At 40.0% G+C, this 16880-nt stretch overlaps 1 protein-coding gene across 1 annotated transcript in view; it reads right to left on the bottom strand.

Annotated features, from left to right (window-relative positions):
* The window catches only part of LOC140458007 (uncharacterized), a 156691-nt gene that overhangs the window by 51446 nt on the left and 88365 nt on the right, over positions 1-16880 (bottom strand). Inside the window, exons 7-8 of the mRNA XM_072551953.1 lie at positions 15054-15175; positions 8973-9136 (exon numbers count right to left, since the gene is read on the bottom strand). Of these exons, the coding sequence (XP_072408054.1) occupies positions 8973-9136; positions 15054-15175 (286 nt within the window). The remainder of the gene's footprint in view (positions 1-8972; positions 9137-15053; positions 15176-16880) is intronic.

Genomic DNA, 16880 nt, shown 5'->3' on the forward strand with positions numbered 1-16880 from the left:
ATGGGGTATTGGTAAGACCACACCTGGAGTAAAGTGTGCTGTTTTAGTTTCTTTATCGGAGGAAGAATGTTCTGGATATTGAGCAAGGTTTATCAGATTAACTCATCAGATGAAGGGATGAATGTACCTGAAGAGACTGGATTGATTAGGACCATATTGTTGTAGTTTAGAAGAATGATCGGGGTTGGGGGGGGGGGGGGTGTATCTCACAGCAACTTACAAAATTCCAACAGGATTAAACAAGATTGATGCAGGAAGGATGTTCTTGTTGATCAGGCAGATCAGAACCAAGGGTCACAGTTTAAGGACGCAGGGTTGACCATTTAAGGCTGAGATGAAGAAAACTATTATCAACGTGAACACATTGAGCCTGTGGAATCCTCTGCATTTGAACAGTTCAGGTAGGAAGCTACTGGGCCCGTTGCTGAGATATTTGTATCATCGATAGTCACAGGTGAGGTGCCGGAAGACTGGAGGTTGACTAATGTGGTGCCACTATTTAAGAAAGGTGGTAAGGAAAAGCCAGGGAATGGGAACCATAGACATGTGAGTTTGACACATGTGGTGGAAAAGTTGTTGGAGGGAATCCTGAGGTACAGGATTTACATGTATTTGGATAGCCAAGGATTGATTAGGGATGGGCAACATGGCTTTGTGCATGAGAAATCATGTCTCACTAACTTGATTGAGATTTTTGAAGAAGTAATGAAGAGGATTGGTGAGAGCAGAGTGGTGGGTGTGATCTACATGGAGTTCAGTGAGGCATTCAACAAAGTTGACTGGTTAGCAAGATTAGATCAAATGGAGTACAGGGAGAACTAGCCATTTGGATATAGAACTGTCTTGAAGGTAGAAGAAAGAAGGTGGTGGTGGAGGGTTACTTTTCAGACCAGAAGCCTGTGACCAGTGGTATGCCACAAGGATCGGTGCTGGGTCCACTACTTTTTGTCATTTATGTGAATGATTTGGATGTGAACGTCGGAGGTATAGTTAGTAAGTTTGCAGATAACACCAAAATTGGAGGTGTTGTGGACAGTGAGAAAGGTTATCACAGAGTACAACGGGACCTTGATCAAATGGGCCAAAGAATGGCAGATGGAGTTTAATTTAGATAAATGTGAGGTGTTGCATTTTGGAGAAGCAAATCAGAGTAGGCCTTATACACTTAATGGTAAGATCCGAGGGAGTATTGCTGAACAAAGAGATCTTGGAGTGAAGTTTCATAGTTCCTTGAAAGTAGAGTCACAGTGGAGAAGGTGTTTGGTATTATGGAAAATAAAGAGGAAGGGGTAAAGCATGAAGACAACTGACAACCTGTATTCTGTAGAAGGCAGGATGGGATAAACATAGTGGAACATTCTTACACCAATTAGCAGAATAAGGTTAAGGCTGAAAGGTCACTTTGGCAAGATGAGATAACACAAGGAATAAAGCAAGTTTCTCTGTTAAGTGTTATTATTAGAGGATTGGGACCATTAATATTTGGGACATGACATTAAAATATCTAATTAATAATTAGTAGAGGCAGCTTGAGACAGGAGACTATTGTAATAGATGGAATAGCTAAATATCAATCATGATAGATTAGTCTACAATGAAAGATCACTGGAGCAAAGTTAGCAATAAATATCTAACCGTGCATTAGAATAACATTAAGTAGAATGTACAACTAAAGAGATAATGGGAACTAACATCACTTGTTTATTGTGTAGCTAGTGAGGTACTTTGATTAATATAGTTGGACATGCTGATAAGCTAACAAAAACATGACAAAAATAGATATAAAAATCCACGGACTCTGAGGTTCGTGGGCATTCGAGAATCAGCTTTCTCAGTGTCACGGTTTTTTGATGGCAAATAAAAGACCTACTTTTTGAAGAACTCTCTGCGTCTCCTGGTGGTTCTCTATATTTTCTCCACAACAGTATGCTTTCCTTTATTGGTCAGAACATTGAGTATAGGAGTTGGGGGGTCATGTTGTGGCTGTACAGGACATTGGTTAGGCCACGCTTTGGAATATTACGTGCAATTCTGGTCTCTTTACTATCAGAAGGATGTTGTGAAACTTGAAAGGATTCAGAAAAGATTTACAAGGATGTTGCCAGGGTTGGAGGATTTGAGCTATAGGGAGAAGCTGAACAGGCTGGGGCTGTTTTCCCTGGAGCGTCGGAGGCGGAGGGGTGACCTTATAGAGGTTTACAATATTATGAGTGGCATGGATAGGATAAATAGACAAAGTTTTTTTCTCTGGTTTGGGGGAGTCCAAAACTAGAGGGCATAGGTTTAGGGTGAGAGGAAAAGATATAAAAGGGACCTAAGGGGAAACTTTTTCATGCAGAAGGTGGTGCGTGCATGGAATGAGCTGCCAGAGGAAGTGGTGGAGGCAGGTACAATTACAACATTTAAAGTGAGGACTGCAGATGCTGGAGATCAGAGCTGAAAACGTGTTGCTGGAAAAGCGCAGCAGGTCAGACAGCATCCAAGGAGCAGGAGAATCGACGTTTCGGGCATGAGCCCTTCTAAAGGAATGAGGAAAGTGTGCCAAGCTGGCTAAGATAAAAGGTAGGGAGGAAAGACTTGTGGGAGGGGTGTTGGAAATGTGATAGGTGGAAGGAGGTTAAGGTGAGGGTGATAGGCTGGAGTGGGGGTGGGGGCGGAGAGGTCAGGAAGAAGATTGCAGGTTAGGAAGGTGGTGCTGAGTTCGAGGGTTGGGACTGAGACAAGGTGGGGGAGGGGAAATGAGGAAACTGGAGAAGTCTGAGTTCATCCCTTGTGGTTGGAGGGTTCCTAGGCGGAAGATGAGGCGTTCTTCCTCCAGCCGTAGTGTTGCTATGGTCTGGCGATGGAGGAGTCCAAGGACCTGCATGTCCTTGGTGGAGTGGGAGGGGGAGTTGAAGTGTTGAGCCACGGGGTGGTTGGGTTGGTTGGTCCGGGTGTCCCAAAGGTGTTCTCTGAAACGTTCCGCAAGTAGGCGGCCTATCTCCCCAATATAGAGGAGGCCACATCGGGTGCAGCGGATGCAGTAAATGATGTGTGTGGAGGTGCAGGTGAATTTGTTGCAGAAATGGAAGGATCCCTTGGGGCCTTGGAGGGAAGTAAGGGAGTCACAGAGGGGGTGGTCTTTTCGGAACGCTGATAGGGGAGGGAAATATATCCCTGGTGGTGGGGTCCGTTTGGAGGTGGCAGAAATGACGGTGGATGATACGATGTATATGGAGGTTGGTGGGGTGATAGGTGATAACCAGTGGGGTTCTGTCCTGGTGGCAATTGGAGGGGCGGGGCTCAAGGGCGGAGGAGCGGGAACTGGAGGAGATGCAGTGGAGAGCATCGTTGACCACATCTGGGGGGAAATTGCTGTCTTTGAAGAAGGAGGCCATCTGGGTTGTTCGGTATTGGAACTGGTCCTCCTGGGAGCAGATGCGATGGAGACGAAGGAATTGGGAATATGGGATGGCGTTTTTAAAGGGGGCAGGGTGGGAGGAGGTGTAGTCTAGGTAGCTGTGGGAGTCGGTCGGTTTATAGTAAATGTCTGTGTTGATTTGGTCGCCCGAGATAGAAATGGAGAGGTCCAGGAAGGGGAGGGAGGAGTCTGAGACGGTCCAGGTAAATTTGAGATCGGGGTGGAAGGTGTTAGTAAAGTGGATGAACTGTTCAAACTCCTCGTGGGAGCACGAGGCAGCGCCAATACAGTCATCGATGTAGCGGAGGAAAACGGTGGGGGGTGGTGCCAGTGTAGCTGTGGAAGATGGACTGTTCCACATATCCTACGAAGAGGGAGGCACAGCTGGGGCCCATGTGGGTGCCCATGGCTACTCATTTGGTTTGGAGGAAGTGGGAGGATTGGAAAGAGAAGTTGTTCAAAGTGAGGCCAGTTCAGTCAGTCAAAGGAAGGTGTCAGTGGAAGGGTACTGGTTAGTACCGTGGGAAAGGAAGAAGCGGAGGGCTTTGAGTCCTTCGTGATGAGGGATGGAGGTGTACAGGGACTGGATGTCCATGGTGAAGAGAAGGCGTTGGGGACTGGGGAAGCGAAAATCATGGAGGAGGTGGAGGGCATGGGTGGTGTCCCGAACGTAGGTGGGGAGTTCTTGGACTAAGGGGGACAGGACTGTGTCGAGGTATGCAGAGATGAGTTCGGTGGGGCAGGAGCAGGCTGAGACAACGGGTCGGCCAGGGCAGTCAGGTTTGTAGATTTTGGGCAGGAGGTAGAAACGGGCGGTGTGGGACTATGAGGTTGGAGGCGGTGGATGGGAGATCCCCTGAGGAGATGAGGTTATGGATGGTCTGGGAGATGATGGTTTGGTGGTGGGAGGTGGGGTCATGGTCAAGGGGCAGTAGGAAGACGTTTAGCCGCAGCAGTGTAAAGAATATATGAATAGGAAGGGTTTGGAGGGATATGGACCAAGTGCTGGCAAGTGGGACTAAATTAGGTTGGGATATCTGGTCGGCATGGACGAGTTGAACCAAAGGGTCTGTTTCTGCGCTGTACATCTCTATGACTCTATGACTTTTAAAAAAATGAAAATATAATTCTTAGGACTAAAGGGATCAAAGAATCTGAGGATAAAGCACAAACAGGGTATGAGTTGGATGATCAGCCATAATCATACTGAATGGTGGAGCAGGCTCAAAGGGCCGAATGATCTATTCCTGTTCCTTTTTCCTTTGTTCCTATGTAATGAAATAATCAAACAGGGAAGGAGAGAGATGTGAATAAAGCATCTTACCAAGGCACAGTGAGGCAGATGGTGAGACAAGACAGGGGATGGAGGAGCTGATTAAGGAGAGACAAGGCTGAGAGCTGAATGAAGAGAGTGAGGAGACACTTAGGAGTAGTGTGACTGAACAAGGCAATGTAAATTAGAGCAGAAAGCTGACTGGTTGAAGCTTGTGAGATTAGGTTGACAGTGGGATGGCCAGAGAGGGAAAGTATAGGCTGAGAGTAGATTAGCTAATGAGGATGAGTTGAGGTAGGTAAAGAGACAAAGAGAGTAAGGTGTGGTGGGACCAGTGTGGCCAAACAGGGAACAGTGAGTTGAAGTGGACAAAATGAGGGGAGTTTGTCAGCAGAGTGGTTGAAGTGGTCAAGGTGAGGAGCCTCTGGCAGCAGAGCATTTGCAGAAGGGAAAGTGAAGTGAAGCAGTTGAAGTGGCAGTAAAGCAGTTGAAGTGGCAAGAGTGAGGCAAGTCTAGGAGCTGAGGTCAAAGTGGGAAAGATGAGAATAGCCTTAGAGAGGATTAGAGCAGCTGAAGAGGATGAGAAGATGTATGGTTTGAAGCAGAGCGGTTAAAGAGACACTGGCAAAGCAAGAGCCTAATTAACATTTCTTTGTTCTGCCTGTTCTTAATCACATAAGAATAGAGACCTGCAAGCAGTGATGCTACAGATGCATATACAAAGCTGAGTGCAGCACATTCTTCGACCTTGTTCCCACCCTAGTACATCTATCATTTCAGCCTGTTTCTGCCCCACTCATTTTATGTTTTCTTATCTTGGCTCTATTTTTTTCTCCCCACATCCAGTCTCTTCCTACCTACATCTCTGACTCTTTTGACACATTCCCTCAATTCAACAATTTCTAATTTCTGAGCTCTGGTTGCCTCATCTTCACCATGGATATTCAATCCGTCCACATGTCAATACCACCCTCAGGATAGTCTGAGGGGTGTCCACTTCTTCCTTGAATGGGAGCCCTGAATAATGCCAATCCACCAACAACCCTCCTCTGCCTGGTTAAGCTTATTCTCACTTTGAACAATTTCTGATTAAAATTGCCAGATAAAATATGTGGCTATGGCTTTTTGTAGCACATGTTGTACATTCCTTGTTCTAGTTCTATCAAATTACTCCCAAAAGTCTTTCTTTGAAGACTCTATTGGTGCTGGTTTCTACATTTGTCCTGAACTGGAACTGAATTTACAGTCTATTGGCTCTAAAGCTGAAATTTAGATCGCTGCTACTGAAATTTAAACAAAAATACATTTTAAAAGTTTTATGGTGGAAAATTTATACTGCAGCTGTCCAGAAACTACTTAAAAATGACCAGCAATAGACAAATTTGTTGAGGTGTTGAGATGGCTATATATACCTATAACACTAGATTATGATGACTTTTTAATTATTTGTCCTGAAGATGATTTCTATCTATGACAAAGGTCAATGATGGAGAGCAAGTTATTGTCAATAAATGAAGCCAGTGACAAATAAATTATGAACTACATGGTTTCCAGATGTGGCAACTAAACTGTAAGAGTGGTGGAAAACATGCTGGACCCTACCAAAATGGGGTCATGATCTAAGTGGCATGAAACACTTTGGAAAGTCTTACTTCTAATTGTCCCTTATATTCAGGCTTCAGTAGAGCATGTTTTCTCTTTAATGTAGAGAAATAAAACCAATTTCTGATCCAGAATGTGTAGCCAAGTTTTATCTGCTATACATGTAACAGAAATAAATAAAATCACTCACAATGATCTGAAACTTTGCCAAAAGCTACTAGAAATTGCTAAACATAAACATACTTGTAGATTTTATCAGAATCAGTCATCATAACCTTAAACTGCGCGACATGGCAACATGGTGATAACAAATGAGACTTTTAAAAAGCTTTTTGTAAAACATTTCTGATGATTTTATATACTTTTTGTGATCTATTTTGAGATTTAATCAGGCACTAATGAGGTTTAGTAAACAATTGCCAACTGTTAAGTGTTTGAAAAACACTTATAATCTTATACCAAATCTCTTGATTTGCATGTTGATGGGTTGGCATGTTGGATATACTGACATGATACTTCTACATAACCATGAGTTCACAAAATACTCAACAAAGCAGTTTCAGTCTGCTCAAAACCAATATGTACTGTGTGCCAAATTGAAAAGGTCAAATGGATTCATTTTCTTTTTGTTTAAATAAAAGTAGAACAAACACATTGTTCGAAACAGTAGAAGTAGGAAATGTTTTCAGAATGTGGGACATGGAATTTAAGACTGACAGAAAATTCTCATGAACTTTTTAATTGTTTATCAGAATAGATCCCTTTTAATAAGTCCAGAATTGTAAATGTACTGATATTTTGGGCTGAATTTTCTGGTGAGTGTTGAGACCATGTGCGAGTGCCAAGTCTGAGCTATCTAAGTGGAATGAACACGAATAAAAGCTTCCATTTATTGTCTGGCCAATTAGGGATGGTGGGGAAGTTGTGCAGTCAGCAGAGCCATCGGCTGTGATGGCTGGTACGGCCACTGGGAGAATTAGGTGCTGTGTTTATGGGAACACAAGGATGTCTCAAAATACCTGAAGAGTTCTAAAATATTTAAAAGTTACTGAAGCTCACAGCTGTCAGGTTACATTTTGGAGAGAAATATAGCAGAGGCCTGTGCCTGTAGGCTGTTGTAATAGGCGGTAGTGAGAAAAGAGAGAAGGTGGAGGATGCTTCTGAAGTCAAAGGGAGCAAGTTTAATAGACAAGGCAGGCAAAAACATGACAAAACGAGCTATTACAGAAACATGGCTGATGGAGAGATGGGTTTGGCAGCTCAAAGCTCTCTGTACAGATGCTACAGGAGGGATAGACAAGGAGGCAAGAGAGGAGGGGGAGTGGCATTTTTGATTTGAGAAAACATCACTTTTGTACTTAAGAGAGGATATTCCTCAGGGATTGTCCAGTGAAGATATATGGATGGAACTGAGAAATAAGAATGGGATGATTACCTTGATGGAATTGTACTATCGGCCACCAATAGTCAGCATGAAATTGATGAGCAAATATGTAAGGGGATCTCAGATGTCTGTAAAAAATAATAGGATTATAGTAGTAGTGGATTTTAACTTTGCAAGTATTGACTAGGACTGCCATAGTGTTAAGGGTTTGGATGGAGAGGAATTTATTAAGTGTATTCAAGAACATTTCCTTTATCAATATACAGATGTACCTACTAGAAAAGGAGCAAAACTCAACCTTCTCTTGGAAAATAAGGTAGGCTAAGTGAGAGCACTTTGGAAGCAGTGACCATGATTACATTAATTTTAAAATAGTAATTGAAAAGAATAGGCCTTGCATAGAAGTTAAAGTTCTAGATTGGATCAAGGCCAATTTTGATAGTATTGGTCAGGAACTTTCAAAAGGTGATTGGGGTAGGCTATTCATAGGTAAAGGGATGACTGGCAAGTGGGAGACTTTCAAAAATGAGGTGCAGAGCTCAGAGATAGTATGCTCTGTGAGAGTGAAGGGCAAGGCTGATAATGTAGGGAACATTGGATGACTAGAGACATTGAGGCTCTGGTCAAGAGAAAGAAGGAGGTATATAGAACAGGGATCTAGTATTGTGACCAGTAGAATAGTGAAACTGGAGATTGATTGTGTGCTTATATTAATATGGCTTGTAACATAATGATTTTTTTTCTATTGCTTGAGGGAAATAATTATGATTTGTATTGAGCATCTTAGAATTAATGGTAAATACTTTTGTTTTTGTTTACTCCAAAAGAAAACAGGGAAGTGCCTCTAATTTTGTTTTTTCCTCTTTTTGATACATTGAAGTGTGATTACCAGCCTTTTCTGAAATTTACTGGGGCATAGCCATGTAGATATCATCAGACTTTTGAAAACTCATCCTGTAAGACTTGGGCAATGATGGGATAGAGAAAGCATTACATGCAATATCAATGCTATGCTCCAGAATTTAACATTCACTGAACAATATCTTTCTCTGTACTTAACTTGAGGATGCTGAGGTCAACCATAGTGACTTCTCAGTGATGTGAGATTGGATACTTTAACACTAAACAATGCTCAAACATGGTATCTGCCATAGTTCAATGACTTAGTATGTCATATGATGTGCATTTACTAATATGACATCCTGAGCTATGTTATTATGGGGCTGTTCAAGTTTAATTGTAAATATCATTTGCAAAAGTATCTTAAAGAAATGTTTATTCACAGTAAGCACGTTGTTGAGTGCTGGCATTACCTGTCCAGATGTATTCAGAACTGAAGCCAAAGCCGAATCCATGTGAAATCACAAGTGGCTGTAAGCAGTTTTGGAGCTCTGGTTTTACATACAAGAATGCGCAACCTTTTGGACTACACAGCCATTTGTGGCAATTGGATGTATAGTAATCAGCACCTAGAGAGCTGAAACATAATTATTATACCTATTCAGAGATTTAATCATTCGATGGCAATACAATTTTAGCAAGGACAAAGTGATAAGCAGTTATGATTCTTAGGGTTAAAGGGATTAAAGGGTATAGTAAGAAACCAGGAACCAGGGTATTGATTTTGATGATCAGCCATGATCATATTAAATGGAGCAGGCTCAAAGGCTTTAATAGCCTTGAAATAACTCCACAGAGGCCAGTATTCAATCAACAAGTTGCCCTTTATTTACACATGGAAATTCCTTGATACTGGTCCAGTTCCCTCAGAGCCAGCTTTCAGAGTGTCAGAATGTCTGACACTCCTCTTTTTTTTATTTTTTGTGGACAGTCCTTGACACTGGTCTAGCTCCCTCAGAGCCAGCTGTCAGAGTGAACAAGATGTCTGACACTGCTGTTTGTTTTTTTCCCCTCAGAGCTAGCTCTCAGTGAACAGAACCTCTGACACTCTTGTTTTGTTTTGAGACACTGTGAAAGACACAAGGTGCATGAATCTTTATTCAGTTTCCACCACCAGGAAGAAAAGAAACACCCGAGTGGCTAGTGACAAGCGATACCCTTCACATCAAAGGGCAATGCTGTGTGATCAAGACTCTCCTCTTTTTATCTGTCGGCTAAGACTCCCTGATTGGTGCTGTTAATCTGGTGCAATCAGAGAACTCATATTCTATAAGATCCACCTAGCTGACCTTGTTACAATCACCACAGACCCATGGCCCTTTTCAATGTTACCTTGTTTCTAACAGCTGTCAGATTGAGCCTGGTTGAAGAGGTCAAGATAACGAAACAATCCTGACATACAATAGCATTGTAATCACTAAACAATTTGGATGAGAATACAGGAGGCGTGGTTAGTAACGAGTGAAGAAGGTTGTCTAAGAATACTATGGAATTTTGATCAACTGGACCAATAGGCCAAGAAATGGTAGATGAAGTTTCTATTAGGTAAATGCGATGGGTTATACTTTGGTAAGACAAACCAGGGATAGACTTAAACATTTAACACTAGGGCCTTGCAGAATGTTGTCGAACACAGAGACCTAAGGGGTGCAAGTACATAATTCCTCGAAAGTAGTGTCACAGGTAGGTAGGGTGGTCAAGAAGGTATTTGGCATATTTGCCTTCATCAATTAGAGCAGTGAATACAGGAGTTGAGATGTCGTATTACAGCTATACATTGGTAAGGCCACATTAGGAGTACTGCATGCAATTCTAGGGTCACCCTGTTTTGGAAAGGATCTTATTAAACTTGAAAGGGTACAAAAAGACTTACAAGGATATTACTGAGTCTGGAAGGTCTGAGTTAGAAGGAGAGGTTGGATAGGCTGGGACGTTTTTTCCCTGGAGTGCAAGATACTGAGGGGTGACCATATAGAGTTATATAAAATTATGAGGGGCATAGTTAAGGTGAATAGCTAAGATCTTTTCCCCAGAGTAGAGGAGTCCAAAACTTGAGGTTTATGGTGGGAGGGGAAAGATTTAAAAGGGACCATGAAGGGCAACCTTTTCACACAGAGGGTGGTGCATATATGGAATGAGCTGCTAGAGGTAGGTACAATTACAATATTTAAAAGACATTTGGACAGGTACATAGATAGGAAAAGTTTAGAGCGATATGAGTGAAATGCAGGGAAATGGGACTAGTTCAGTTTAGGAAACTTGGTTGGCATGGATTGGGTCGAAGGATATGTTTCTGTGCTGTATGATTCTATGACGATGAGTTAAATTACTGTGGGTTTACTTGCCTGAGTTTCAGATCCATTATGCCAAGTGTGTGTGCTCCATCTATAAGTACCTTTGTACCCCTACCGAATATATAACAGATTGCTGCAATTAAAAATGCTACCCAAATTATAGATATATTCACATTAAACTTACTTAGAAATACTATGAAATAAATATAGATAGTGCACTTGTAATCCACATTCAAATGAGAAACATGGTTTTTGGACTGAAAAGCTTTCGTTATTATGAGAGAACGGGTAAATCAAGCCTATACTTTCTGGAGCTGAAAAGAATGAGAGATGAAGACATTGAAAGGAATAGGATTTTGAACAAGCTTGACAAGATAGACATTGAGAAGTTGTTTTGCCCCAAATGTCTAACCTAGAATGCAGGGGCACAGCCTCAGGATAAGGAAAGGACTGATTATTTATGGCTGAGATGAAAAAGCAATTTCTTTACTCAGAGATTTATGAATCTTTGGAATTCGCTAATCCAAAAGATTTGGAGGCTGCTTCATTGAATATTGTTATGGAGATGTTTTATCTCAAATATTAATTTGTAATGATACTATATCAATTAGACTGATATATTGATTGAACATATGTATGCATTATTTGAATAGTTAGGAAAGAATGCTCTCTAAAACTAAAGATACTGGCAACAGCAGCGATAATGTTGCATTTGCAAGGGACAGGCTTCTTGGATTGAAATGCCAAATGTGCAACACTGATAGAAAGAAGTCACATGACTAAATTTGCAGCTGGAAAGAGATATTTTTATTTCAATACAGTGAGTCGAAGAAAAGCTTAGTATGGAGCGAATGTCTTTGCCCTCTCTTGTCTCTGAACCCACACTCTTCAAAACATGAGTTGAAAACTCACTGGAAGGCCTCATTACTACAAGTAAAGGGCTCTTAAAGGGGAATTCAGTATCTACAATATTGTCTCCAGAAAAGCAAACCTCAGAAAGCTATATCTGATTCAGGAAGAGACTCTAACTTCAACAGTTTGTGGGGGAGATTACTTCAGTTACAGAGACAATCAATGAATGTTTTTATTCTGAAATGATTTTATTCTACTACTTGATCAAAGTACATTTAAAATATAGCTTTACAGAGTTTTATTTTTCTCAGACTTGGAGCCTTTGTACATGTTGATGTCTCTTTTTCAAGGAGGGCAGGTGCACATATTTACATAGTTTAAATCTTTTGTTAATAATTTTTACATCTTAGTCTGAGTACATTTCGTTTGCAGCTAACTAGTTCTTCATTTGATACTGAAGGAATCTGGCTGGCGTGTTCTGATATTTATCCATATTTGGTAACATCACCTCACTCTTTAAATTCAAACTTTGTTGTGCCCAATGGAGGAATAGAACAAGAAAAGGAATCAGATCATCACTCCTAACTTTGATCATAACAATAGATTCAGGGCAGGTATAGCGATTCCATGATTCTTTGTGAGACAGATCAATTTACTATCTTTATTCATGTTAATGTCTATCAATCATATTGTTAAATTTTATTAAGTGTCTTTACTAAGGTAAGTGAAACAAATGAATGCTATTGATTGTCTGAGCACACATAAAACAGGAGCAGGTGTAACAATGGGTGCGGGACGAGAGGAAGAAGACTGAGAAAAGTTAATAAATTCTCTTGGCTTCTATCTCTACCTCTATCTCTATCTCATCAAATGGCTTGAATTATATTAACACATCACAGGCATTGGTTTATGCTCCATCCTTTGATGGCGTAACTCTATGTGATTTGTACATTTTTCATCTTTTTACCCAGATGCCTATGTGAATTGGTAATCAGTAATTGAAAAAAAAATCTATTCCTATAGTAACAGTTATACCATAGAGCAGTTGAAGTATTTTGAAACAAAGAACCTAACATATTTATGCATTTTCAGTGTTTTTGAACTGAAAAATTTAGCAAACATCTTTCTATGAAGTGTATTAAATAGATTAGTTTTGGCTGAGGGTATCTTTACTCATTGTAAGCTACACCTCACTAAATATCTCTCTATTGGTATAGACCCTGTAACCCTGCAACCATTGAGATGGGAGTCAGCTAACCCAGTTTCACCTAGGCTCACTTTTATTTACTATTTACCAGGAGGCATGTAATAGAGATTGGTGCCCATAAACTAGATTTAACTGTGCCTCCCAATAGTAAAATTACTAAAAAAAAATAAAATGTATCTTCTACTTCAAAATACTAAATTTCAATGGTCTGGTATTCAGCTTCTACTGTCTGGCTAGCCATTCTGAGCTGTTTGGAACAAGAGTTTGTTGTCTTATCACAGTAGAAACTCAGAGTGGAAATTGTGTAAGATCAGATTAAAAAACGTAAAGGGTGAACAGTTGACTATCACACAGCTTGCAGTGAATTACAGCTGTTGTCTACTGCTTAAACAGAGTTGTCTTATATGGATTAGGAAGTCTTTCTTTTTTAGGTACCCAGGTATCTAAATGGAGTCAAATCAAACATGGTCCATGTTAAAAGGGGACAGGGAAGGATATTAATATTGGCCATTAAACTTGAGCCTGAATTTTTACAATAATGGAGAGCCTCTCTATCATTGCAAAAATGGTGAAAAACACAGAAATCCCATCCCTGATCACTACCATTTTTGTAGGAGCAGGAATGGGAATGGATCAGGTTTAACATATTTATGTTTTGCTGAAACAGCAGTCCACATTAATCAGCAGCAGCTTTTCGTGTAATTTTAGTGACCTGAGTGTGTGAAACATGAAATTCACAGATTAGACCTGGTAGGAGAAGGATACCCTTTTGGAGAATTGAGTACCTCTTTGGAAATGGTCCCAAGGTATCTTTGGGGAAGGTCATGTATCCTTTGATGGAGGAATCCCTTTGGGATTGTTAATATTAGCATGAACGTGTGCAAAAAAAATTGTCATTGGAACTGTCAAGAGGTACTGTCAAAAGTACCATTGCATTTAAATGCCCGGTACTTTAAATAGTTGAAAACATTGCCTGGAGACTTTAAAAAAAGTACTTGCTATTTCACTCTGTTTATTGAGATAAGCCTAAATGCTAAAGTTATTAGATTAATGTTAAATAACTGATTTCATTCCCTTTTATTATCACATTAGGGTGCTTTCAATTTCAGTTTGATTGACACTTTGAAGATGGACTGTGAACTCCACTGTTTGTTCTGATATGCAATTGTTCACTGGAACAAAATCTCTGTAATTGTAATTGAAGGGAGTTAAAGGGGGTGAATGTGAAGTATGCAATAAACATTTAGAACATGACAGAAGATAAAATAAAACGTAAAAGGCATTAGGGAAATAGGGATTTATAAACAAGTTAAAATGAACAACTTAATGACCAAATTTCAATAGTAGAAGAAATTAACAACTCATATTTATATAGCATCTTTACTGTAACAAAACATGTCTAGACACTTCATAAAAAAACAAAAAGCTATAAAGAACTCATTGCTATAATTTAGTTTTAGCTTCTTTATAAATATGTGGCATAATTCTAAGTGGAAAGGAAAGATTCTTCTTTTGATATCAGTTAAATTAGTCAAAAATGTTATTAATGTAACCATATTTAATAATATAACACAAAGCATGACTACAGTTCTTAAAACAGTTGTTTTAATTAACAACTCAAACTCTGAATGGTACAAAGCACTGTTTTATTTACCTTGAGAAAAATTGTCCCAGTGAAGAATGAAGAATATGAAAAATGTTTTCAAACATAACTACTTTTATACCATAACTCTTCCTCCACATGGCTGCCAACCTTTAGGAGTGTCTTGAAGACTCCAGAAAATAAAAACTAATATCTAGAACACTGGGTCAAGCAGTGGTGTTAAAACATCTGCCTTTAAATTTCTTGAATATTTTAATTAATTATTTTCAAAAATATTGGCGATGGACAATAAAAGGAATTTTGACCTGACAGTCAAGGTTAATCCAGTTGGCAATACTAGAGTCTGTCGATTTTCTAATTGGGATGGAAAGATGATGTATCTGGAGGATGGACTAATGGAAGAATTGTCAGGATTTGTTTGAGGTTAGTATGTCACATACTGCAGCCTATAGGAACAGACCAAACCAAACCCTATTCTTTCTCCATTAGGAATTACAAAAATTACTACATGAGTGAACGGAATTTTCTCCTACATTACCTTTGGTGACAAATGTCGATGATTTCTGGTAATGGATTTATGAATGATGCATTGCTGGGAATATGATCAAACACAGCCAATTTTGTCCCAGGCTGCAAAGACTCCTTCAATTTTGTGATAATCTAAAGAACAGTAATAAAATCTGATTAAATCTATTATAAGTTGCAATGTTTCTCAAGCTTTAGGATAAATATTTCTCACACTCAATCTATAAATTTCGTAGCCTGTCAAATTCAATGTTAAGAAACTTCAATCATCATTAACAGATGGTCTAGAAGTTGGTCTGCAGGCTACCTGTTTCTCAAGGACTAATTGGATTACTAAGACCCCACTATGATAGCTAGGGAAGCATACACATATTTCTGGTCATAACTACTTAGTTCACCATAGTGAGTAGGGGAAAAGACATGAGTTATATTGTACCTATGGCCAAAACAAGTTAGACCTGTTGCATATGTGACATATCTTTGTTTGATGTCCCCCTTCCACTGTGGCGTGGACCCAGTGAATCAAACCCTTGTCATTTTCTGCAGTAATTAAGTTTTATAACTCACCCTGAATGAGGAACAGTCATCATGCATCCTTTGGCTTGACATTAAAGGGGAGAATCCCACTGCTCCCTGCCACCATATTGCCGATCCCTGACTGTGAATCTCCAATGCCTCCTATCTTTCTCCATACAGCTGCTGATTCTGGCCTCAACGCCTGTGACCACCCCAGGTCCTGATCACCAGTCTTGCATTCCATTATTCCCTAGGCTCAAAGATTCCTGATCCCTGGTTCTAGTTTCTGCGAAGCCAGCTTCAGCTCTTATCATTCTGAAGCACTGAAAATATCTTGGATAGCTAGAACATGTTTGAGTTCCTAAATGGTTGCGAATCTAACCAATTTTAATACATACAATATTCATTTTGATTAGATGTCAATACTGTTCTGATAATTACAAACATGTTTTATACAGCTGAAAATCTTTTTTATAAATATTGTCAACGAAGTTCAAATTTCCATGGGACAGAGGAAGTTCAAACAAAGACAGAAAATGCTGTAAAAACTAAGCAGATCTTGTATCATCTGTGAATTTCTCCAGCATTTTCAGTTTATATTTTAAATTTAGACTGAGTTACAGCCATGTGCATATGAGGTTGCAGAGAGATGGTGCCACTTACTTGTGCCACTGACCCATGTTGCTATCTCTACCTAGGCTGGATCTGTCTAATGGGATAGCCTCCTGCTGCCATCCTGTAGGAAGAGAAGGCCCTTCTGACAGTTAACTCACCAAACAGCATCTACAGAACAGTAAACCAGGGAGCCACCAAAGCTTTCATGGCTGGCATTTCTGGGGTGACCACTACAGTGTAAGGGGAAGCTAGAGGTCTGCAGCATTTAAAATGCTTTTAAATATGGTGCCAGAACTTTTGAGTTTGGAAGGTGCCACCAAATTTTGATTGCTACCCAATTTGCTAAGTAACTCTCACAATATCATGTCTACATGGATTATGAACTCATGTATTCATATGAAATAACGCACCTTATGAAGTGGTGGATTTGACACCATTCAACACACTCAATATCATGCTTTAACTATAAAATAACAATCGGTAGTCTTTATTGTGATATAAAAAACATGTGGCCAATGTGTGCATAGCTCCTACAGGCAGCATTATGACAACGACCAGATAATCTATTTTTATGATGTTCACTCGCAAATGGTACTAGATTAGGTTAGGATATCTGGTTGGCATGGACGAATTAGACCGAAAGGTCTGGAAATAGAAGTGATGCTAATGGAATAAACAGTCAACTATCCAGCACAATGAATATAAGGAA

This window comes from Chiloscyllium punctatum, chromosome 3 (assembly GCF_047496795.1).
Source record: "Chiloscyllium punctatum isolate Juve2018m chromosome 3, sChiPun1.3, whole genome shotgun sequence".
Taxonomy (NCBI): Eukaryota; Metazoa; Chordata; class Chondrichthyes; order Orectolobiformes; family Hemiscylliidae; genus Chiloscyllium; species Chiloscyllium punctatum.